The sequence below is a fragment of the Oryza glaberrima genome, chromosome 2 (genome assembly GCF_000147395.1).
Source record: "Oryza glaberrima chromosome 2, OglaRS2, whole genome shotgun sequence".
NCBI classification, from domain to species: Eukaryota; Viridiplantae; Streptophyta; class Magnoliopsida; order Poales; family Poaceae; genus Oryza; species Oryza glaberrima.
Genome location: NC_068327.1, coordinates 26,827,939 through 26,845,512, shown reverse-complemented (window position 1 = coordinate 26,845,512; position 17,574 = coordinate 26,827,939). Strand labels below are relative to the sequence as shown.

The 17,574-nt window shown below is 45.4% G+C and overlaps 2 protein-coding genes across 6 annotated transcripts; both read right to left on the bottom strand.

Annotated features, from left to right (window-relative positions):
* Nucleotides 1–3,614: 3,614 nt before the first annotated feature.
* On the bottom strand, nt 3,615–5,973 carry LOC127763219 (protein HOTHEAD-like). Its single transcript, XM_052287859.1, has 4 exons — nt 5,877–5,973; nt 5,144–5,791; nt 3,972–4,953; nt 3,615–3,854 (listed from the first exon to the last, which is right to left on the bottom strand). Exons 1-4 carry the CDS (start codon nt 5,941–5,943, stop codon nt 3,791–3,793), a joined length of 1,761 nt encoding a protein of 586 aa, XP_052143819.1. The 5' UTR covers nt 5,944–5,973; the 3' UTR covers nt 3,615–3,790.
* A 1,711-nt stretch (nt 5,974–7,684) lies between these two features.
* LOC127761103 (SPX domain-containing membrane protein OsI_08463) lies at nt 7,685–13,323 on the bottom strand. Of its 5 annotated transcripts, none has more exons than XM_052285327.1 (12): nt 13,182–13,323; nt 12,903–13,052; nt 12,343–12,407; nt 11,163–11,243; nt 10,677–10,797; nt 10,257–10,568; nt 10,038–10,142; nt 9,493–9,947; nt 9,046–9,350; nt 8,567–8,939; nt 8,333–8,466; nt 7,685–8,233 (listed from the first exon to the last, which is right to left on the bottom strand). In XM_052285327.1, exons 4-12 carry the CDS (start codon nt 11,213–11,215, stop codon nt 7,995–7,997), a joined length of 2,097 nt encoding a protein of 698 aa, XP_052141287.1. In that variant the 5' UTR covers nt 11,216–11,243; nt 12,343–12,407; nt 12,903–13,052; nt 13,182–13,323; the 3' UTR covers nt 7,685–7,994. The 5 variants fall into 5 exon arrangements, with proteins under 5 accessions (XP_052141287.1, XP_052141288.1, XP_052141286.1 ...); XM_052285328.1 differs by having other exon boundaries at nt 11,163–11,237; XM_052285326.1 differs by lacking the exon at nt 12,343–12,407 and having other exon boundaries at nt 11,163–11,237.
* Nucleotides 13,324–17,574: the final 4,251 nt, after the last annotated feature.

Sequence of the window (17,574 nt, the reverse complement as noted above, 5' to 3'; positions counted from 1 at the left end):
CGCGACAAGTAATAAGTTGCATCGCGGTCTCCTGATCTATCCGATCTCTTCCCTTTGGTTCTCAAGGAAAACGACCCCTTGTAAATTCTTACTTTCCGTACCACCTTGTGTAATTTTTTTTTTAGATAACGACCACCTTGTGTAATTCTTTTTTTAGATAATGACCACCTTGTGTAATTTCGTGGCCACTTCATTGTTCTTTGAATATCACGGTCACTCGCTACTGCTATCTTTCTCAGCAACTTGCTGGTATTAGCTTTAGGCTTTTGCTAATGGAGGTGATTTCTTTTTTAATAATGGATTAAGAATCCGATCTCTACACAATGTACACAACCAAAAAACGAAGCTGAATAACCGATGCTCTGTTCGTCTTTTCTTTTTAAGGTAAAGAGAGAACTTTATTAATGTGTGAATAAGGGATTACATTCTTGGTTCATTAAGTCTAGGATTCTTGTGGGAGTACACAGCCTTTACTCCGCATGCACAAAATCATTACCATTTGGGCTAAAACATGTGCTACACTATTTGCTTCTCTCTTTATCTTATGTACTTGCACTTGTTGAAAACACTGCATTATTCCTTTAATCTCTTCAATCGTCATCACCAAGCCGATTTCAAGGAACCCTGCTGTTTTAAGTCTTTGGCTATTTCTACATTATCCGTCTCCATCACAATTGGAATGTGGATCAGTTCAACCGTCGCTCGAAGTTATTCAGGACATGCTAACACTTCAGCCTGGGCAGCAGAGCCATAGTGATGCAAGGTTTTGTGGTCGGCAAGTAGCACCAAGCCCCTCCAGTCCTTGAAGATAAACCCGACACTTGCATCCCCAATTTCTTTCCCTATAGACAGCATCAACATTCAGTTTTCATTTTGGTGGAGCACACCATTTCTCTACCTGTCCATCAATACTTGTAGAGAGAATTTCTGGTTTGGTTCTATACACAAAGGGCCCTTCCCTTTGTGGTCATCTTCCCTTTATCGGATTGGCAATAGTTGGCTTCATAGCTTACTAGGAAGCTAACCGAGTCAACTATTGATGCATTTCCTTTACCATGGATCACAACATTTCGCAGGTGCTAGGCTCTCCAAAGTAAATACAGAACATGTGCCTTCACCAAACTGTTCAAACTATCCAGCATCACTAGCAACCAATCAGGCCCTGTCCATTTAAAACTCCTTTCTTCTAGCAATACCTAGTGTGCTCTCATTGTCTCCTGTAAACCTCTAGCCACAGTACACTCCACCGTAGCATGGAAATCATTCGCTTCTGTCAGACCACAGATCGGGCAAATGCCACTCTATTCTATCTTTTGTTTTCTCCTGTTTCCCCAAGTGAGCAGTCTGTCTTGGGCTAGCTTCCAGGCGAAAATTCACACTTTTCGTTGGACATTTGTTTGTCATATATTCTTCTAGATCTTCGTCTCTCCATCTATTGCCGAGCTAGACGAATATTCAACGCATATCTTTCCGGCTAGATTCTACGCTAACTTGTAAGCACTCCTGACAGTGAATATTCCTATCTTCTCAAGGTGCCATGCTGGGAAATCAGGCATCTCCCTTTCGGGTATTTTGATCTTTTAGGATTTCAGATGCATCATTTTCCTTGACTACATGTCTAATTCAAGGTTCATTCCATGTTTTGGCATCAGGATTCATGAGCTTGTGTACATATATAAGACGATTCCAGGTCTTCTTCTGCAAGATCTTTGGCTTTTCCCCATGTGCAATCCATTGGCTCCTCCAGATTTTGGTTTGGCGCCCATCTCCTACTCTCCATATCAAACCCTTCTTCAGCAATTCTAGCCCATATTCAATACCTTTTCAGGTTGGCGATGCATCAGAAGAGTAAGTACCGTAAGTTGTATCAGTTAATGATCCATTTGGATAATATTTCTCCTTCAGTACCCGAGCACACAAGTTTTCTGGAGTATCGATCAATCTCCATGTCTGCTGAGTAAGTAGGGCTTGATTAAAACATCTAATATCTCGAAAACCCAGTCCTCCGAATAACTTAGGACTCGTTAACTTTTCCCAGCCAATCCAATGCTCTGTCCGTCTGTTTGAAGTACTGGAAGTTGCACTTCGGGGATCCGATGATAATAGGAAGCAAGCAGATAAAAGGATCAACTCAAAATTTTTGCCGGGTCGGCGAAAGAATGCCGACCAAATTTCATTAAGATTGGGAGTAAAATACATGTATCCCGACATTAAACTGTCGAGTCAAGGCAAAAGCCTTGAAACAAAGTGAGAAAAAGAAAAGGGGAGAACTATTTACAGAAGCAGCAACTCAAAGGTCTACTCCTCACTAAACTGAAAAATACCGGTAGCTCTCCAGACCATCACATCTTCTTTAATGTCTGCAACGAGCGACTCCACAGTTTTCTCCTTTTGATCGAAGGCTCGAGCATTCCGTTCTTTCCAAATCCGCCAGCAAACCAACATGAAGAATGAGTCAAAAGCATCTCTGTAGCTGGGCCGACAACAACTGCGCGCACGCTGCCACCAAACCGCCAGTTCTTCTCCACTTCGGCCAGGCAGATCGAAGCCAATACCCAGCCAAGTTCTCAAAAGTGACCAAACCCTGTTGGTGTAGGCGCAGCTGGTGAAAAGGTGTTTGCAATCTTCAGGTGCCGACAAGCAAAGAAGACAGTCAGGATTATGCGGCCACCCCCTTTTGCTCAAATTATCCGCAGTCAGACATCTGCCCTTTGCTGCCAACCAAAGAAAAAAATCTGACTCTCGCCGGCGCTTTGGTCTTCCAAATTGCTTCCTCAAAAGGGCACTTAGTTGAGGTAAGAAAGAAGAGACCATAGGCTGAGGACACAGAGAAAACTCCATTAGTAGCAAACCTCCAAACCACCGAATCTCTCACACCCTCCTGGACAGCCACCGATTGAAGTTCATCCCAAAGAGAAAGGTATTCAGCCAGAGCTCTGCTGGAAAGAGAACCCTGAAGGTCCCTGAAGATCAACTCAAAATTAAAACCAAAAAGAAAGAAAAGCAACACGGTACCTGCACCGGCATTAATAAAGACAGCGAAACCGTGTACAAAGATGACAGACTACCTACACATCTTATAAAGGCTTAAAAACAAACCTTACATGCAAAGAGTAACTGATTTCAGAGTGATTGGAGGCTTCAATCTGACAATATGTAGAGCATGTTCAGACATTATGACGCTACCATTACCACACAAAATACGTAACGAGTACAGTACATGAATACAGAATACTTGCTTGTACAGTACATCGGCGTTGGCTTGATTGAACCCGTTACAATAAAAAAAAAAAAGAAGGGAAGTATCAAATAGTTTGAGTGAAATTGTCAGTTCAAATCAAGGTTCTCACACGTCAGTACAAACTGACGGTTCGTTGTTTGACCGTTTAAGATCGACCCCTATCACCCTGATCGCCAGTGTCCAGTGACCGTTAATTTTGCAGATAAGTACTCGCTTAGTGTGGCATATCAAGCACTCAGTTTATGCATAATGGCAAACTAGGTTATAATTAAGGTTTGGAATGCACTCGTTACTCCAGGACATGGAACCATGAAAGTATCACGGCATATCATAATTCTAGAACAAAAAAGTTTCTGGCGTCAGTAAATTTAGTGACAAACACCACATCATTCTTTATAGGTAGCATAGCATTCACAATCGTGCAAATTAGTTAATAATGTAATTTCAACGATTACAATTAGCATTTCCGATCTATAGGATGATCACTAAAGATAATCCAGAGAGAAATTAGCAAATGCAGCGCGCTCGTGTATCATGCAGAGAAGCTGACTATGGTTCTATTCCTGATCCTTCAGCTATCATCCTCTCCTTTTGGATCTTGACTCCCATGTACCTGTCAGATTTTTGCAGACACGAAGGATACATCAGGTTGACCACTGAACTATGCAAAGAACATTCCTGGCACGAAATCAACCAATGAACAGTTGAACACAGAGAGATAGGAGTATACCTGCCAAGCATCATGACGGTGGCCTGCGGGTTAGTCCCCGGCGAGGCGTTGAACGTGGAACCATCGATGACGCGCAGCGCCTCGATGCCGAGCACACGGTAGTCGCGGTCGACGACCCTGCCGACCTGGCAGCCGCCGTGGTAGTGCCAGATGGTCATGACTGTGTCCCGGCAGAACTGCTCCAGCGCCCTGGGGTCGCTGCCGCCGCGCATGCGCATCAGGTTCGCCGGGAACTCGGCCGTGACGTTGATCGTCGCCGGGAAGGCGAAGTTCGGGTACGCGAACCGCGAGAAGGCCCTGGACCGGATGACCCGCTCGATGGTCGCGATGCCCGCGGCGCAGCGGCGGAGGTCGTCGGGGTGGCTGAAGTAGTTGAAGCTGACGGTGGGGTTGTCGTCGGGGTCCAGGTTGCGGAGCGCGAGGCGGCCGGTGGACTGCGGGCCGAGCACCTTCTCCAGGATGAAGCCGCCGCGGAGCGCCGCGTCGGGGACCTGGCTCATGGCCTCCACGGCGCGCGCGATGGCCTCGGGCGTGCGCTGCTTCGGTGGCACCGTCGCGAGCTGGCCCGTCTGCGGCGAGAACATGCCGAAGCTCCGCACCTGCGCGGCGGCGGCGGCGGCGGCGCCCGAGGTGCGGCTGTTCCAGTCGGACCCGCTTGCGCCCTCGATGTAGCTGCCGAACCTGGTGATGCCGACCACCTGGATGAGCGACAGCTCCACCGGCGACGGCGACGGCACGTAGATGGCGTTCATGGGGTTGTCGGACATGCCCTGCCCGACGCCTGGGTGGTCGAGGACGAGGCTGATGCCAAACTCCTCGAGGTGGTCGGCGGGGCCGACGCCGCTGAGCATCAGCAGCTGCGGGCTGCCCAGCGCCCCCGCTGACAGGATGATCTCGTTTCTAGCGCCATGGTTGAGGTACGCCATGTGCGATCCACCCCGCGCGTCGTGGTACAGCACGCCACGCGCCACGGGCTTGGTCCCTGCAAATCTCGCGCGTTTTCAGTGCGCGCGAACTACTATAGCAGTACAGCGCAGCGGCACCAAGTGCGTGCCAGTGCCACAACAATTAACTTGCCGTCGATAATTAACAAACTTACCGGTATGTTGGTAACACGAGCTTTTGAACAAGAAAAATGTGGTTTTGCTAAATTATGCGTGACATGGCCTCACCTTTGCGAGAGAACACGATCCTGGCCACTCTAGCACGGAGAAACACGTCGATGCCGTCGGGGCGCGAGTAACGCAGCAAGTCCGCCGCCGTGTGCCGCCGTCCCTGCGCGTCAAAGATGGAGCCACCGACCTTGGTACCGAGGATGTGGTCGAACGTGAAGCCATTGTCCGGCACGACGCCGATCTCGAGCAACCCCCTCCGCAGCGCCGCCTGCCACGGTCCCAGCTCCGGCTGGAACGCCACCACGTCCTCCACCCACTGGTACGCGCTCACCACCTCCTTGGGGTCCCATCCGAGGGCCCTCACGTAGCCGGGCCCCGCGCGCGTGAAGAAGCCGGCGTTGATGCAGCTGCCGCCGCCCAGCACCCGCGGCCGCGCGTTGATCACGCCGTCCTCCGACACGAACCGCTGCGACGGGGACGCCCCGGACGTGTCCGCGAGCACGTCCGCGAAGTGCGCCATGTTGAGGACGCGCGCGTCGTCGTACGGCGAGCCCCCGCGCTCGAGCAGGAGCACGCGGTACCGCTCCGACAGCGTCGCCGCCAGCGGGCACCCCGCCGTGCCCCCGCCTATGATGATGTAGTCGTAGTACGCCATCACCGGCGCCTCCACCGCCTCCCTCATGAACGTGTAGTTCACACCTCGCACTGTCACACACACACACACACACCATGGTTACAAGAATCAGTAAAACTCAGACGGACCAAGAAATCAAAAAACAAGACTGATCACCTTGTTGAGAGAAGCACAGCAGTAGCTGCCCAAACAGAAACAGGGTCGTGGCAACGAGGAATGCCATCGTCTGCGTCTGTGCTGACGAGATCAGGAATGTGCGTCGTGTTTGATGTGTTTGGCGTACAGGATCAGGTGTGCTTATATACTGGCGAGAGATGAATGGTTTGCTAAAGAAACCGTTGTTGCATGGGCCGTTAGTCTGGTTTGGTACGGTTTGGTGCAAGTGGAACCGGCCTCCGGCCTTCATGCTCCGCAGCCTTTGTGTCAGCTCAAGTGTTCGACAGATTCGGATATGTTAATCACCTCTGCTCCGTGCTTGTCTGCTTATTTTGTAGGCGAATGAGAGGAGATGTGGGAAACGTAAGATTGAAATACGCCATCCTCGGTTTATGGCGTAATTATCCAGAGCGTATCTGTTGTCAGAATGCATTTCTGAAGATGATATGTCGTAGCATCATAAAACAACAAACTACAGGCACATGTCAGATTAAAAACTGTTCTTTCTCGATTACACACACATACACCACAAACCACAAGCGCACACTACGTGCAACATATACCGTTTTAGTCAGATATATATGAACACAGGTGTTTGTTGGAGTATTATCATAGAACAGTATAATGTCTGAATTCTGATCACTGGCGACCATGTAGACAATTTTCAGCACCAGATGCATGCTCTAATAATTCGCTCCGCAGAAGTATTTCTCTACTATAGTCTATGCACACTTGACTGAGTCGTCCTATGTTGAGCATGCCATGAGTGTGACGAAAGAAAGGACTCAGAATTAAGAAACCAAAACGGCAAAAACCACCGGTGATCACCTCACTTCACTCTGATCCGCACCAATTAACCTTTGTTGAGATTATAGGCATATAATGATTTAATCTATTCCATAAATAAATCATGACATCACAGATGAAAACTAGCATGAACGCATCATTAGATCTACACATGTAAACTACACAGTATAACATGAACAGATCAAATATGCGCAACATATTGAACACGTACCGAGATGACGGAAAGACCGGCTGCTTGGTCGAAACTTTTCGCAGGCGTCTACGAAGACACGAAACACGCGAGCGAAGAGGAAGGCGAGCCGTCGCGAACGAACAGGGAGCAGTCGCGCGAAGCGCTTCCCAAAAACCTTATTGCCGCCTTCTCCCGGTGCAGGACGTCGAAGGCAGAGGTTCCGGAGACCTGCTCTCCCGATCGCCAGTACACGCCGGCGAGCGAGATGGAGTAGTCTACGAGCAACGGCGCAGTACAGAGTAGGAGGCAAACCCTAGATTGATTTCGCGTGTGTGGCGTGAAGACGGCGGGTCGATTTATATAGAGAAGTGTCGCTTGATCAGGGCGCCCGCACGATCTCTACTGCGCGTAACCGAACCGGATAAGTCGCGCGTAACTTATCCGGACTCCATGCCGTTTGCATGCACCGGATTTTTCGGAACGTTTCCAAAACAAAAACGAATCCGAATTTGCAGCAAAATAAAACTGCAAAAGGAGGCTGCATCTGCGCAAGGGTGAGGAGCCAATTTTTCGGACCATTCGACGCGTACGTCGTGCACGCGCGCCGCCTGCCCGGCGAGGCGAGTGAGCGCGCGCGCGTGTTTCCCCTCTTCTCTCCACCACACATGCTTCAAATGGCTAGGAGGGCATCCTCCCTTTTAAGGAGGTCCCCCTCTTCTAGAATAAGCAAGGTGGTACTAAACTCCACATGCATGCCATCCCATGAGGTGGGCTTTTGTGATTTTCCAAAGAATTAATCTTCGAGTGGGCTAAGGCCCATTCATTAATTCCAACAACCTTTGCTTGGCCGCTGAGCCTACATTTTTTTTATGCTCTTGCCGTTGCCCTGGAACTCGCTGGTCCGGTGCAAGCAGGATTGTCCAAGAGGCTTTTGGAGCATTTGATCAGTAGAGTTTATTGAACATGCTCTTACATCATCTGTTAACTTAGTAACTGCTACTACAAACATAACCTAATCTTCCACAGATGACAATTAGAGACCAGCATTAGCTGCATCGGCCTAACATTTTACAGGCCACCCAAGTGGCCAGGAACTGTGTCAACTGCTTCTTGTACATACAGACGGAGAGAACAGATTCTCAGTACAGGGAGTTATAGGTGCAAAATGTCGCGACGATGGAAGCTACGCAGATCACGAAGGACGGAAGCAGGGTTACATTCAGGAGGCTGTTCTGGCCAAGGTAACCCGCCGCCGTGATCGTCATGTCCGCCGCGACGCGAGCCAAAGTGCCGGCTTCCGTCGAGAGGAGCCCGCCGTTGTAGGTTCCGCGCGAGAGCCTCGACGACATCACCCGGGAAAGGAGGGACAGGTTCACTCCTGCATCGTTTTGTTCACAGGGTCAGAAGTGAAATGGAGGTTTCAGAAAATTCAGACACGCCTCACTTCTGTTTCAGTCTCTTGTTTACTGTCACTTACCTTCGAGCACCTCAGCGAAGACGAACGTGATGAGAGCCGAGGAGACGTATTGCGGGACGGAGTAGTGAGAGGTGAAACGGAAGCTCATGGCTATGCCGATCAGGACCATGATTTCCGATGCCACTAAAATTTGCCTAAAGAAAACAAAAGAGAAACGAGTGGAAATTAAACACTGAGGATTATAGTGGAAAAGGAAACAAAACTTAATGTGCTAGTGCTAGTATGTATGCTTACCTGTCTTGGAACAAGTTGGTGACATAGCTCCCAACGATGACATTTACAGGAAGAACTGTCAACCCAAGAACTGCTAGAAACATGGCCACGGTGCTTGTAGACCAGTTGAAGTAGAACGTAGTGACCACGCTCGACTCGGACAGTAGAATTTCCATTGCAAACTTGAGCATAAAGTAGATCAATAGCTGAACTTTCACAGATGGTGTCAGCAATCTGTATGCTGCAGCAAGTGATGTTGCTGGTTTATGTGAGTCTTCAGGGTCTTCTTCATTTTCGTCATTATCCTCTCCATTTTCATCCAGACTCTCCTTTGCATCTATGAGAAAAGGCTGTGCTAGACCATCTTCCAAATTACTATTTCTTCGATGGCCTGCTATGCAAAGCAAGTTACTTAATTACTATTTTCAGAGCATTTACCATCATGTCCTTGGCATAACTTCTCAAACTATGTTTTAAACTATGCAACGGAGAAATTTTACCTGAATCAGATGACGGTGTGTTGACTGAATTCTCTCTAACAATGTGGTCTGGCTCTTTAAATGAAATCCACAACCAAAATAAGTACGTAATCCAAGCCAAGCACATGATCCACCCGGGCAACGTGTTCTGATCAAATGTAAAACCGTAGATCTTAAAATTTGTCTGCAGCAAACCGGCAAGAGCAGGACCACAGGCCATTCCAAGAGCACTAGCACTAACAAATCCTGCAGATGCCTGCAGCCTGGTTTTGAGAGGCACACAGTCGCTGATGTACCTGCGGTTCACTGCTCTGGCAGAACCCAACCTACACAACATATATCAGTGTGATCACTAGAACAGCTTTATATTGCAATGATTAAACGAGCACAACAAACATTACAAAGTTTCAGGAAGCTAACAAAAAAAAAGCATAAGTACTAGATCAAAAAGAACAAGACATTCCATACCCGCAGAGCAGCCGGCCAACTATAAGAACAGTTAAGGAATTCACATCATATGCCAAAGCATACAGCAGGTTACCCAAAAACAGCATAATGCTGCTGAACACGAGGGGCCTGAAATATGACTTATTTGACCAGGCACTGAAGTAAACTGAAGAGAACACTTGAGCAACAGCCATCGATCCGATGATCACGCCGCAAACGGTAGCTGCTGCTCCGAGGCTGACTGAGTAGTCATCTGCAGTCGGCACGATGATGTATGTGTTCACCATGTAAAGAAATGTGTTTGCTAGGTTCAGAAGCAGCGACATGAAATGGTAGCTCTGGTCATCGACAAGATCTTCTGAGCCACTATGCATATCTTCTGGAATGATAAGTGCATGTTGCCCTATGAATTGCAGTAAGTTTGTTGCGTGTGTGAGTTTCTGCACCGAATGATTTATTTGTTCTATGATAGGGTCCTGAGGCATCAGAAGGAAAGTTAGTTCACTCCATTTTACAGCATAAATGTCTGATCTTGTCATGTGAACATTTAACAAGAAATGGAGTACCTTTAAGGTAATTGATGGATGATCATAGATGGATGGAAAGTTTCCTTGATGATCTTGGAGAAATGCAAGGTTGCGCGACAAAGCACCAACTACAGCCACAATACCCTGCACCCATAAACTGCATCGTAAGTACATGAGGTGTCAAGTGCAAAGTTATAAGGAACAATATAACCTCACAGCGCAAATTATGTTTTCGAAGATGCAAGAAAGAGAATTTACCACTTGCTTGAAGATCTGCTGAAGCTGGGAACAGGGATGGTTTGCACGAGTGGAGACGTAATAGTCCGTGAATTTGTAGCCAAAACGCTTATCGAATTTCTTGAGTATTTTTCGGATGCCGGTAGCATTCATATCAACAAATCTAAGGAGCTTCATAAGATCAATTCCAACCTCCCTATATGCCTCTCGTAGCTCAGAAATTTGGGATGCATCTGCTTGTTCCATGAGCAATGCACGCTCTTCTCCCAATTTCTCGATTCTGCTAGCAAGATGACCTTGTTGTTGCAGAAGAAAGAGCACAATCTTCTCAATCTACACAAAAGAAACTTGATGTTAAGTGGTAAAACAAGAACGACATTTTTTATCAACAACTCAGGTCTTTTCTTTCTTTCATTTTGAAGGAAATTCAGTCTGTTTTACCTGATCATCAAGCATCCTTGAGAACTCTTTAAGAACCTGTTCACGATTTCTTCCACCATTCTGCGTCTGCTGAACATACTGTTTTACCTTTTTCTTCATCATTTTGTAATTGATGTAGTACCTACAATAGCAAAAATAAATAATTAGTAACAATATTTAGAAGATCAGAAGTATGGCTTCTGTACAGGATTCAGTTTCCTTTCACTACCTGTTTCCGTATATTACAATTCACAAATTTCACTCATAACTTCAAGGAAAAGGAAATGGTGGGCAATCAAGCAACATCCACATTATGCTCTTTTTTTTCTTTCAAAAAGACATATACATCTAATTTATGCATATCAATCGGTGTAAGTGGGCCAACCCGCAAGCCCACTTATAGGCCAAATAAGTGGGTTCGCGGGTCGACCCACTTATACCCTATTCAGATCAGTGCATCCACATGGCAAAATGTTAAGGAACTTTCAGAGTTCAAAATCAACATACTCTTTCCACTCCTCCAATTGGTCCGCCATCAGTCTCTTCCCGAAATTAACCATCTTGGCGTTTTACTGAGGGAACCTGAAACTGCAATGGAACAATTAGCATGCCGCTAGAAACGAATCGATCAAGTCTAGTGGTATAGCATTTACAGTTCAATTCAGAACGACAACCAGTACTGTTTGTTCAGAGTTCAGGAAATACAACTTTTCTGTTGAAGCAAAACATGAAGAAAGCGACATAGTGATGATCTAAATCTTTCAGCAAATAACCTAGAAGCTTAATGTACTATACATATGGTTAGTACCAAAGTACAGATCAAGCCTCAACATGAATAAAGGCATAAAATCTCATGGTCCAACATGTCAGTGACAGAGAGTACATGGAAAAGGACAGAACTTTAACACAAGAACCACAAAGATAATGTTAACATGTCTGCAAAAGCTTAAAATATTCGCGACAGATCCAGAACGACAGGACACGTAGCAAGGTGACACAGAATCATCTAGTCACACTTTCAGATAAATCTCTGGCCTCCTTTTAGCGATGCCCAACTCCAGGATGCAGAACAACATAGATTAGATGGCTCAATGGTGTTCCAAGAGCCAAGTAAGCATCTTTCGACACTATGGTTTGTTACGTCCCTTGTTCCCACGCTTCCCTAGCAAAGAAATACTCAAGTGCAGCTGCAGGCTGCAGCTAGCACTGTACTTTGAAACTTTTTTTTGAAAGAAGACAGTACTAGGAAACCATTTTAATGGCACGAATCCAATTAGCCCTTCTCGACAGTACTAGGAAACTAAAGGTGCATGCTTTTCCTCCTATTGTTTTGGACTCTGAAGATACTACTCCCTCCGTTTTATTTTAAGTGCAGTTGTGAGTTTCCGTATCCAACTTTTATCGTCCGTCTTATTTATTTTTTTTTTAAAAAAATAAAAAACATAAGTCACGCATAAAGTATTATTCATATTTTATCATCTAATAACAATAAAAGTACTAATCTAAAAAAATTAAATAAGACGAATGATTAAAATTAGATATAAAAACTTATGGTTGCGTTTAAATAGGACGGAGGGAGTACTCCCTCCGTTTCATAATGTAAGACTTTCTATTATTGCTCATATTTATATAGATGTTAACGAATCTAGACACATATAAAAATATGGGTAATGCTAGAAAGACTTACATTATAAAAAGGATGAAGTAGTAAACTAGCCAGTACGCTTGGAGAGTGAACCATCAGCTGAAATTCTGAAGTAGGTCTATTGATCAAATCACGAGCGAGTGTTTCTTTTGTAAATACCCAATGTAAGTATACTCATCAACCACTCAAGACATGACTCCCATGTCCTCGCAAGAAGAAAGACAAGAAAAACAGAACACGACTGCATGCTAGCGTTAGCCTTTAGGTGCACCACCTGAAGTCAGTGACGATGGCATATCACCATTATTGGGATGCGCATTGCAAGTGACTCATGTTTGTCACTTCTTCCCGTTAATTCACCATCACCAGTATGGAGAGACAGGAAAGGGCTAGAAAGGCAACTTAGGTTGGCATTGCCAATCAGAAAGCAAGAAAATGGTAAGAAAGAAGAGAGCAAAGATTGAACTTCGGGCCTAAGGCATATAGATTATCACAATCACAAGCAATTGAAGCAAAAACGAGCCCCTAATCCTTATGCAAATCGTATTTTTGGCAATTCGGCATAGCAGAAATTAGAAAATATTAGTTATCTCTCATCTTACCGCGCGTTCTTCGGCGATTCCCTGATTTCGTCCTCCTCCCGGCGAAACGATCTCTCCGCCTGTTAGATGACCATCAACAAATCCACCGAATCGTACCAAGAGCTGAGGCCAGAATTATCGCGGGAATCCGTTTCTCTCCTCCGGTTCCAGCTGCGGCACCAACGAATCATTGTATGCACACCCAAGAACACGATCGAATCAGAAAACCACACACAACCCAAACGGAAAGAGAGAACCACACGCGCCTGCATGCATGCAGCGGGTGCGGAGATCGCTTACGAGGGGATCCCGTCGCAATTCAGAGGACGCGCCCGAGTGCTGCAACGGCTAATGTCGACACTGTCTGTGTGTGTGTTGGGCTCCGCTCAGGGGAGATGAGGAGGAGAGGGCCGGGGGGCAATATTTATAGCGGCGACTGCGGGAGAGAGAAGACATGGAGGAGGGGGCCTCCTCGCCGGGGCTGTGGCCGGGACAGCCATAGGTATGCGTGTGTGGAGGCCTGGCCGTCGGTCGTATCGCGCGCGGAGGCCGACGTGGAGGGGGGGATCTCGACCGGGACGGTTCCGTTTTGGCGTTTGCGTGGCCAAAAACGCCTCGCCATCCCCCTCCACCACCTAGGCCCCTTTGGTTCTTGGCTGGCTGGCCTCTTGTGTAGTCGTGTGTACTTGCTTACGCACGTTGCTACCGCGCGCATGCGGTGTGTGACTTGGCTTGGCTTGGATCAACTTGGCTGCCTCAGGGTTCACAATCTTGGAACCAAATTTATGAGATTTTGGATCTATCGGTGGATCCCAATAGGAATATAGGATACGGCCAAATATATTGTGCAAATACATGAAAAATATTTAAATTCAACTAAAATTTGTTCAAGTTGCAAAACTTTTGTCCTCTCACCCAACCAACACACGGAGAGAGAGAGAGAGAGATAAAATACTAACTTTGATACAGATAATTCGAGTCGGGTAATTAAAACCGCTCAATCCTTGATTCAATAGGTTAAAAAGTGTCTTCAACCTACCGGGAAGCATGATGGTCGGGGAGAGATGGCAACCCAGACTCATTGACATAGTTATTAGGACCGGACCGAACATTGAGCTGGTCGTAGCCTTAGTTCATGGTTTGATTGGTTCAACCGGTTGAACCGCCAGCTCAACACAGTTCATATAGTTTGAGATATGCACTATTATCACACAACCCAACATAGCTCAGTGATGGGGTTGCTCGTATGAAATGAGGAGGTTGAGGATTCGAATCCCACCACACAACCTTTTATCATATATTTTCTTCTCTCTATCCCACCTGCGCCCCATCTCCTCAGGTCCCCACCAACGCGGCGATTTAATTGACCTCATTGACTAGTCCTTGATGGGAAATATCGACAGGGGATACCCGTATACCGGATAGTATGAGTATTGAAGTACAGTATTGAAGTACGTTGGTACGAGGATCTACATGATTCGACATCAAGCAGACAAAGAGGTAATGATTATACTGGTTCAGGCCCCTCGCAAGGTACTAGCTTAATAGGTTAATAGCTACCGGATAGTATGAGTATTGAAGTACGTTGGTACGAGGATCTACATGATTCGACATCAAGCATACAAAGAGGCAAGGATTATACGGATTATACTGGTTCAGGCCCCTCGCAAGGTAATAGCTACCGGATAGTATGAGTATTGGAGTACGTTGGTACAAGGATCTACATGATTCAACATCAAGCAGACAAAGAGGCAAGGATTATACTAGTTCAGGCCCCTTGCAAGGTAATAACCCTAATCCAGATTATATGAGATATGGCAAGAATTATACTGGTTCAGGCCCCTCACAAGGTAATAGCCCTAATCCAGTTTATATGAGATATGGAAATCCACATAATACAATAGAGAACAACTGATTCCGAGGTTACCGGCGAGATCCTTGTCGAGAGAGTCTCGACGAGATCTACCGGCAAGTAGGCTTCAAGTAATTCGGATTGCTTTTGTAGTGGCGGATTGGCTGGTGCTATGATTCGATACCCTAGATTCCTCAGGGGGTATGTATTTATACAGTGAATCCCCTTAGTCTCCAAGTAGAACTCGGATACCTCGGACCCTGCACGATATAGTATGATCCTAACCTTCTCCGAGTAGAACTCTGTTATGTACTTGCCTGTGGGGATTATTTCCATAATCTCTTGTTGATTTCCTTATCGTATACAGAAATCTATCACACATACGAAGGTATGTCGTATGCGTATATTTCATAAGTCGTAGGATAGAAGGTATGTCTTATCCGTAACCATGACAGGAAATACCTGCCTAATAGTGATGAGAGGAATGGGTGGTGGTGAGATGAACTGGGTAGGGGTCACTGAGGGCGGGTTTAGAGGGAAGACCCAGAAGACCGGTGGTGGGCACCGTAGACGAGCAAACAACGAGGCAATGATGTGCTACCAAAGTCGCATGAGTGAATGACGGCAATGGGGGTAAAGAATAGGTCATGAGGTTAGGCGACGGTGGCAACAGTAATAGATATTGGTGGCACGAACCATCAGAGACAGGGGAGGAGTGGTGGAGCAGGGAATTCCACTGGACTTGACAAAGAGAGGTAATGGTAGCAAGACAAGAGAGTATGATGAGGAGGAAGAGAGGGAGGGAGGAGTGGCACAGAGTAGGCATTGCCTCGTCGCCAATGAGTAGGATAGAGGCAACAAGCGCAATATGAAATAAGGTGAGGCCCTTGTCTCGCCATCAGTTCAAGCGCTATAGGTAATGGACTGAATCAGGAGGAGGGAGAAGGGGAAATGGTTAGTTGTTATATAGTGTGCACATATCTTGGCGTACTATATGCCTTTAAAAAGTGATTGATGTATTAGAAAATTTTAGGCAACTGATGAACAAATAGTCCAAAAACTCATGTTCATGCTCTACCCCTCCAGGTTGTTTTTTAAGAAAATAAATAGATACAGCCTCATATCATAATCAGGTTGCTTTTGTTTGATGACTTTAAATTGGCGTTATTACCATCCACATCCAAATTAAATTAAAAGTCAGAAATCTAATTATAAGATGATTTATGGCGTTCTTTTTTTATTTTTTTGATTGAGTATATATTTTTTTATATAAGAAAGATTAATCACAACCAAATTCTATGCACGAGATTAGCACATTCCAGTAAAATTACTAGACGAAATTTGCCTGTGGGCATCACATTCAAATCGATATTTTTTGACAGAACGAAGAAAATAAAAGGAGCCATAAGGGCACTAAAAATGATGGCAATGGCACTCGTCTTCATTGACGCCATTTTGTAGAACAAAATATTTGTCAGTAGTACGTAAAACATAGAATTTCTCAGTATAAATTGGTCAATTCTGCAGCAGTATCAACTCCGTCAATCCTGTGATCAAAGCTGCAAACTTTTTAGTGCTTGGGAGTATTCTCATGCACGAATTGTGTTAGGACGTCTGTTCCAACTTGCTTCAAATTTCCATCATTTGCTCGTTTCCACCACAACTTCAAACAGTAGTTCACAGGTGATGTACCTTTCGGATAGAAATGCAAGATACTCCTTTCGTCCCATAATATAGTAATTTAGGATCGTACGAGATATTTTATAGGACAATAAATCTGGACAAATTTGTCCTATGAAATGTTTTGTCCGATCCTAGGTTAAAATATTATGGGACAAATGGAGTAAAGTTTAGGTGTCACACTGTCACTCGGTCAGTTCTTATGGAATAAACCAGAGAATATTCAAGATACCTACTCAAAAGTCTCGTCGGCTTTCGGTAATGGAGAATCCAAACGATCACATCGAGACCGCGACCTCTTCCATTTCTAATCGAGGTCACTTGCTGCCTTGCTGGTCATGAAGCTAAAGGTGTAATAGATGATATTTGTCTGAAGAATCTCCAAAGGTGTGGTTAACGTGCTACAATATGGTATTGGTTGATACCACCAAGCATTCTAAAATATCTCAGAAACACTTTGTGCATTGTTGGTTGATTGATTAGTGGAGTATATTAAGTCTAACATGTTATAATCGTGCATGGTCTCAGCGAGACAGCGGCTCAAGTGTAAATTTATTGTCTCGCGTTCAAAATAAACACGTTATTTCATTTTGTGCTGCCAATATATTACAGATTTACAGAAAGCTTCAGAGCAAAGAACAAATGGTCCGCACACGCTGGTTGGTTTATGGAGTACTTATGCATTTTATTTTGGAAAGAGGCAAGGACTTCTGCAAATGATAGGCGCCATGTTGATGGCTCAAAAACTCCACGTGAATATCAACACCATTCTCTGGAGACAGTGTGTTAGGTACAGAAGTTACGGCAGACTAAAAAAACAAGATTTGGAACCATGCCATTATAATTTTGCAAAGTTTGAAATATGCCATCGGTATCTCAATGACATGTAGGACCCACATGAGTCAATGACATGTTGATCAGGATGGAATATCTCAAATTTTACAAAATTATAATGGCTTGGTTCCAATTTTCCCTTACTAAACAAAGGACATAGGAATTCTTCTTTAGCTTTTTTTCAATAGCTAGCAAAGTACCTATAAGTAATCCTATGCTTTGCAATGGCCGAAAAAATAGTTATATTGTACACATTCATCCTTTGAAGCTTCGCAGATTGGCTCACTCCAACCCTTAAACAATATAAATTTGGGTGACACGACCATG

What these genes read in the sequence shown, in the direction of transcription:
- LOC127763219 (XM_052287859.1), bottom strand. Translation starts at nt 5,943, where the DNA reads ATGGCATTCCTCGTTGCCACGACCCTGTTTCTGTTTGGGCAGCTACTG. An exon ending in GCTGTGCTTCTCTCAACAAG is followed by an intron (nt 5,792 to 5,876) that starts GTGATCAGTCTT and finishes TGTGTGTGACAG; the next exon opens with TGCGAGGTGTGAACTACACG. An exon ending in GATCGTGTTCTCTCGCAAAG is followed by an intron (nt 4,954 to 5,143) that starts GTGAGGCCATGT and finishes CGAGATTTGCAG; the next exon opens with GGACCAAGCCCGTGGCGCGT.
- LOC127761103 (XM_052285327.1), bottom strand. Translation starts at nt 11,215, where the DNA reads ATGGTTAATTTCGGGAAGAGACTGATGGCGGACCAATTGGAGGAGTGG. An exon ending in CAAGGATGCTTGATGATCAG is followed by an intron (nt 10,569 to 10,676) that starts GTAAAACAGACT and finishes TCTTTTGTGTAG; the next exon opens with ATTGAGAAGATTGTGCTCTT. An exon ending in CACACCGTCATCTGATTCAG is followed by an intron (nt 8,940 to 9,045) that starts GTAAAATTTCTC and finishes TGCTTTGCATAG; the next exon opens with CAGGCCATCGAAGAAATAGT.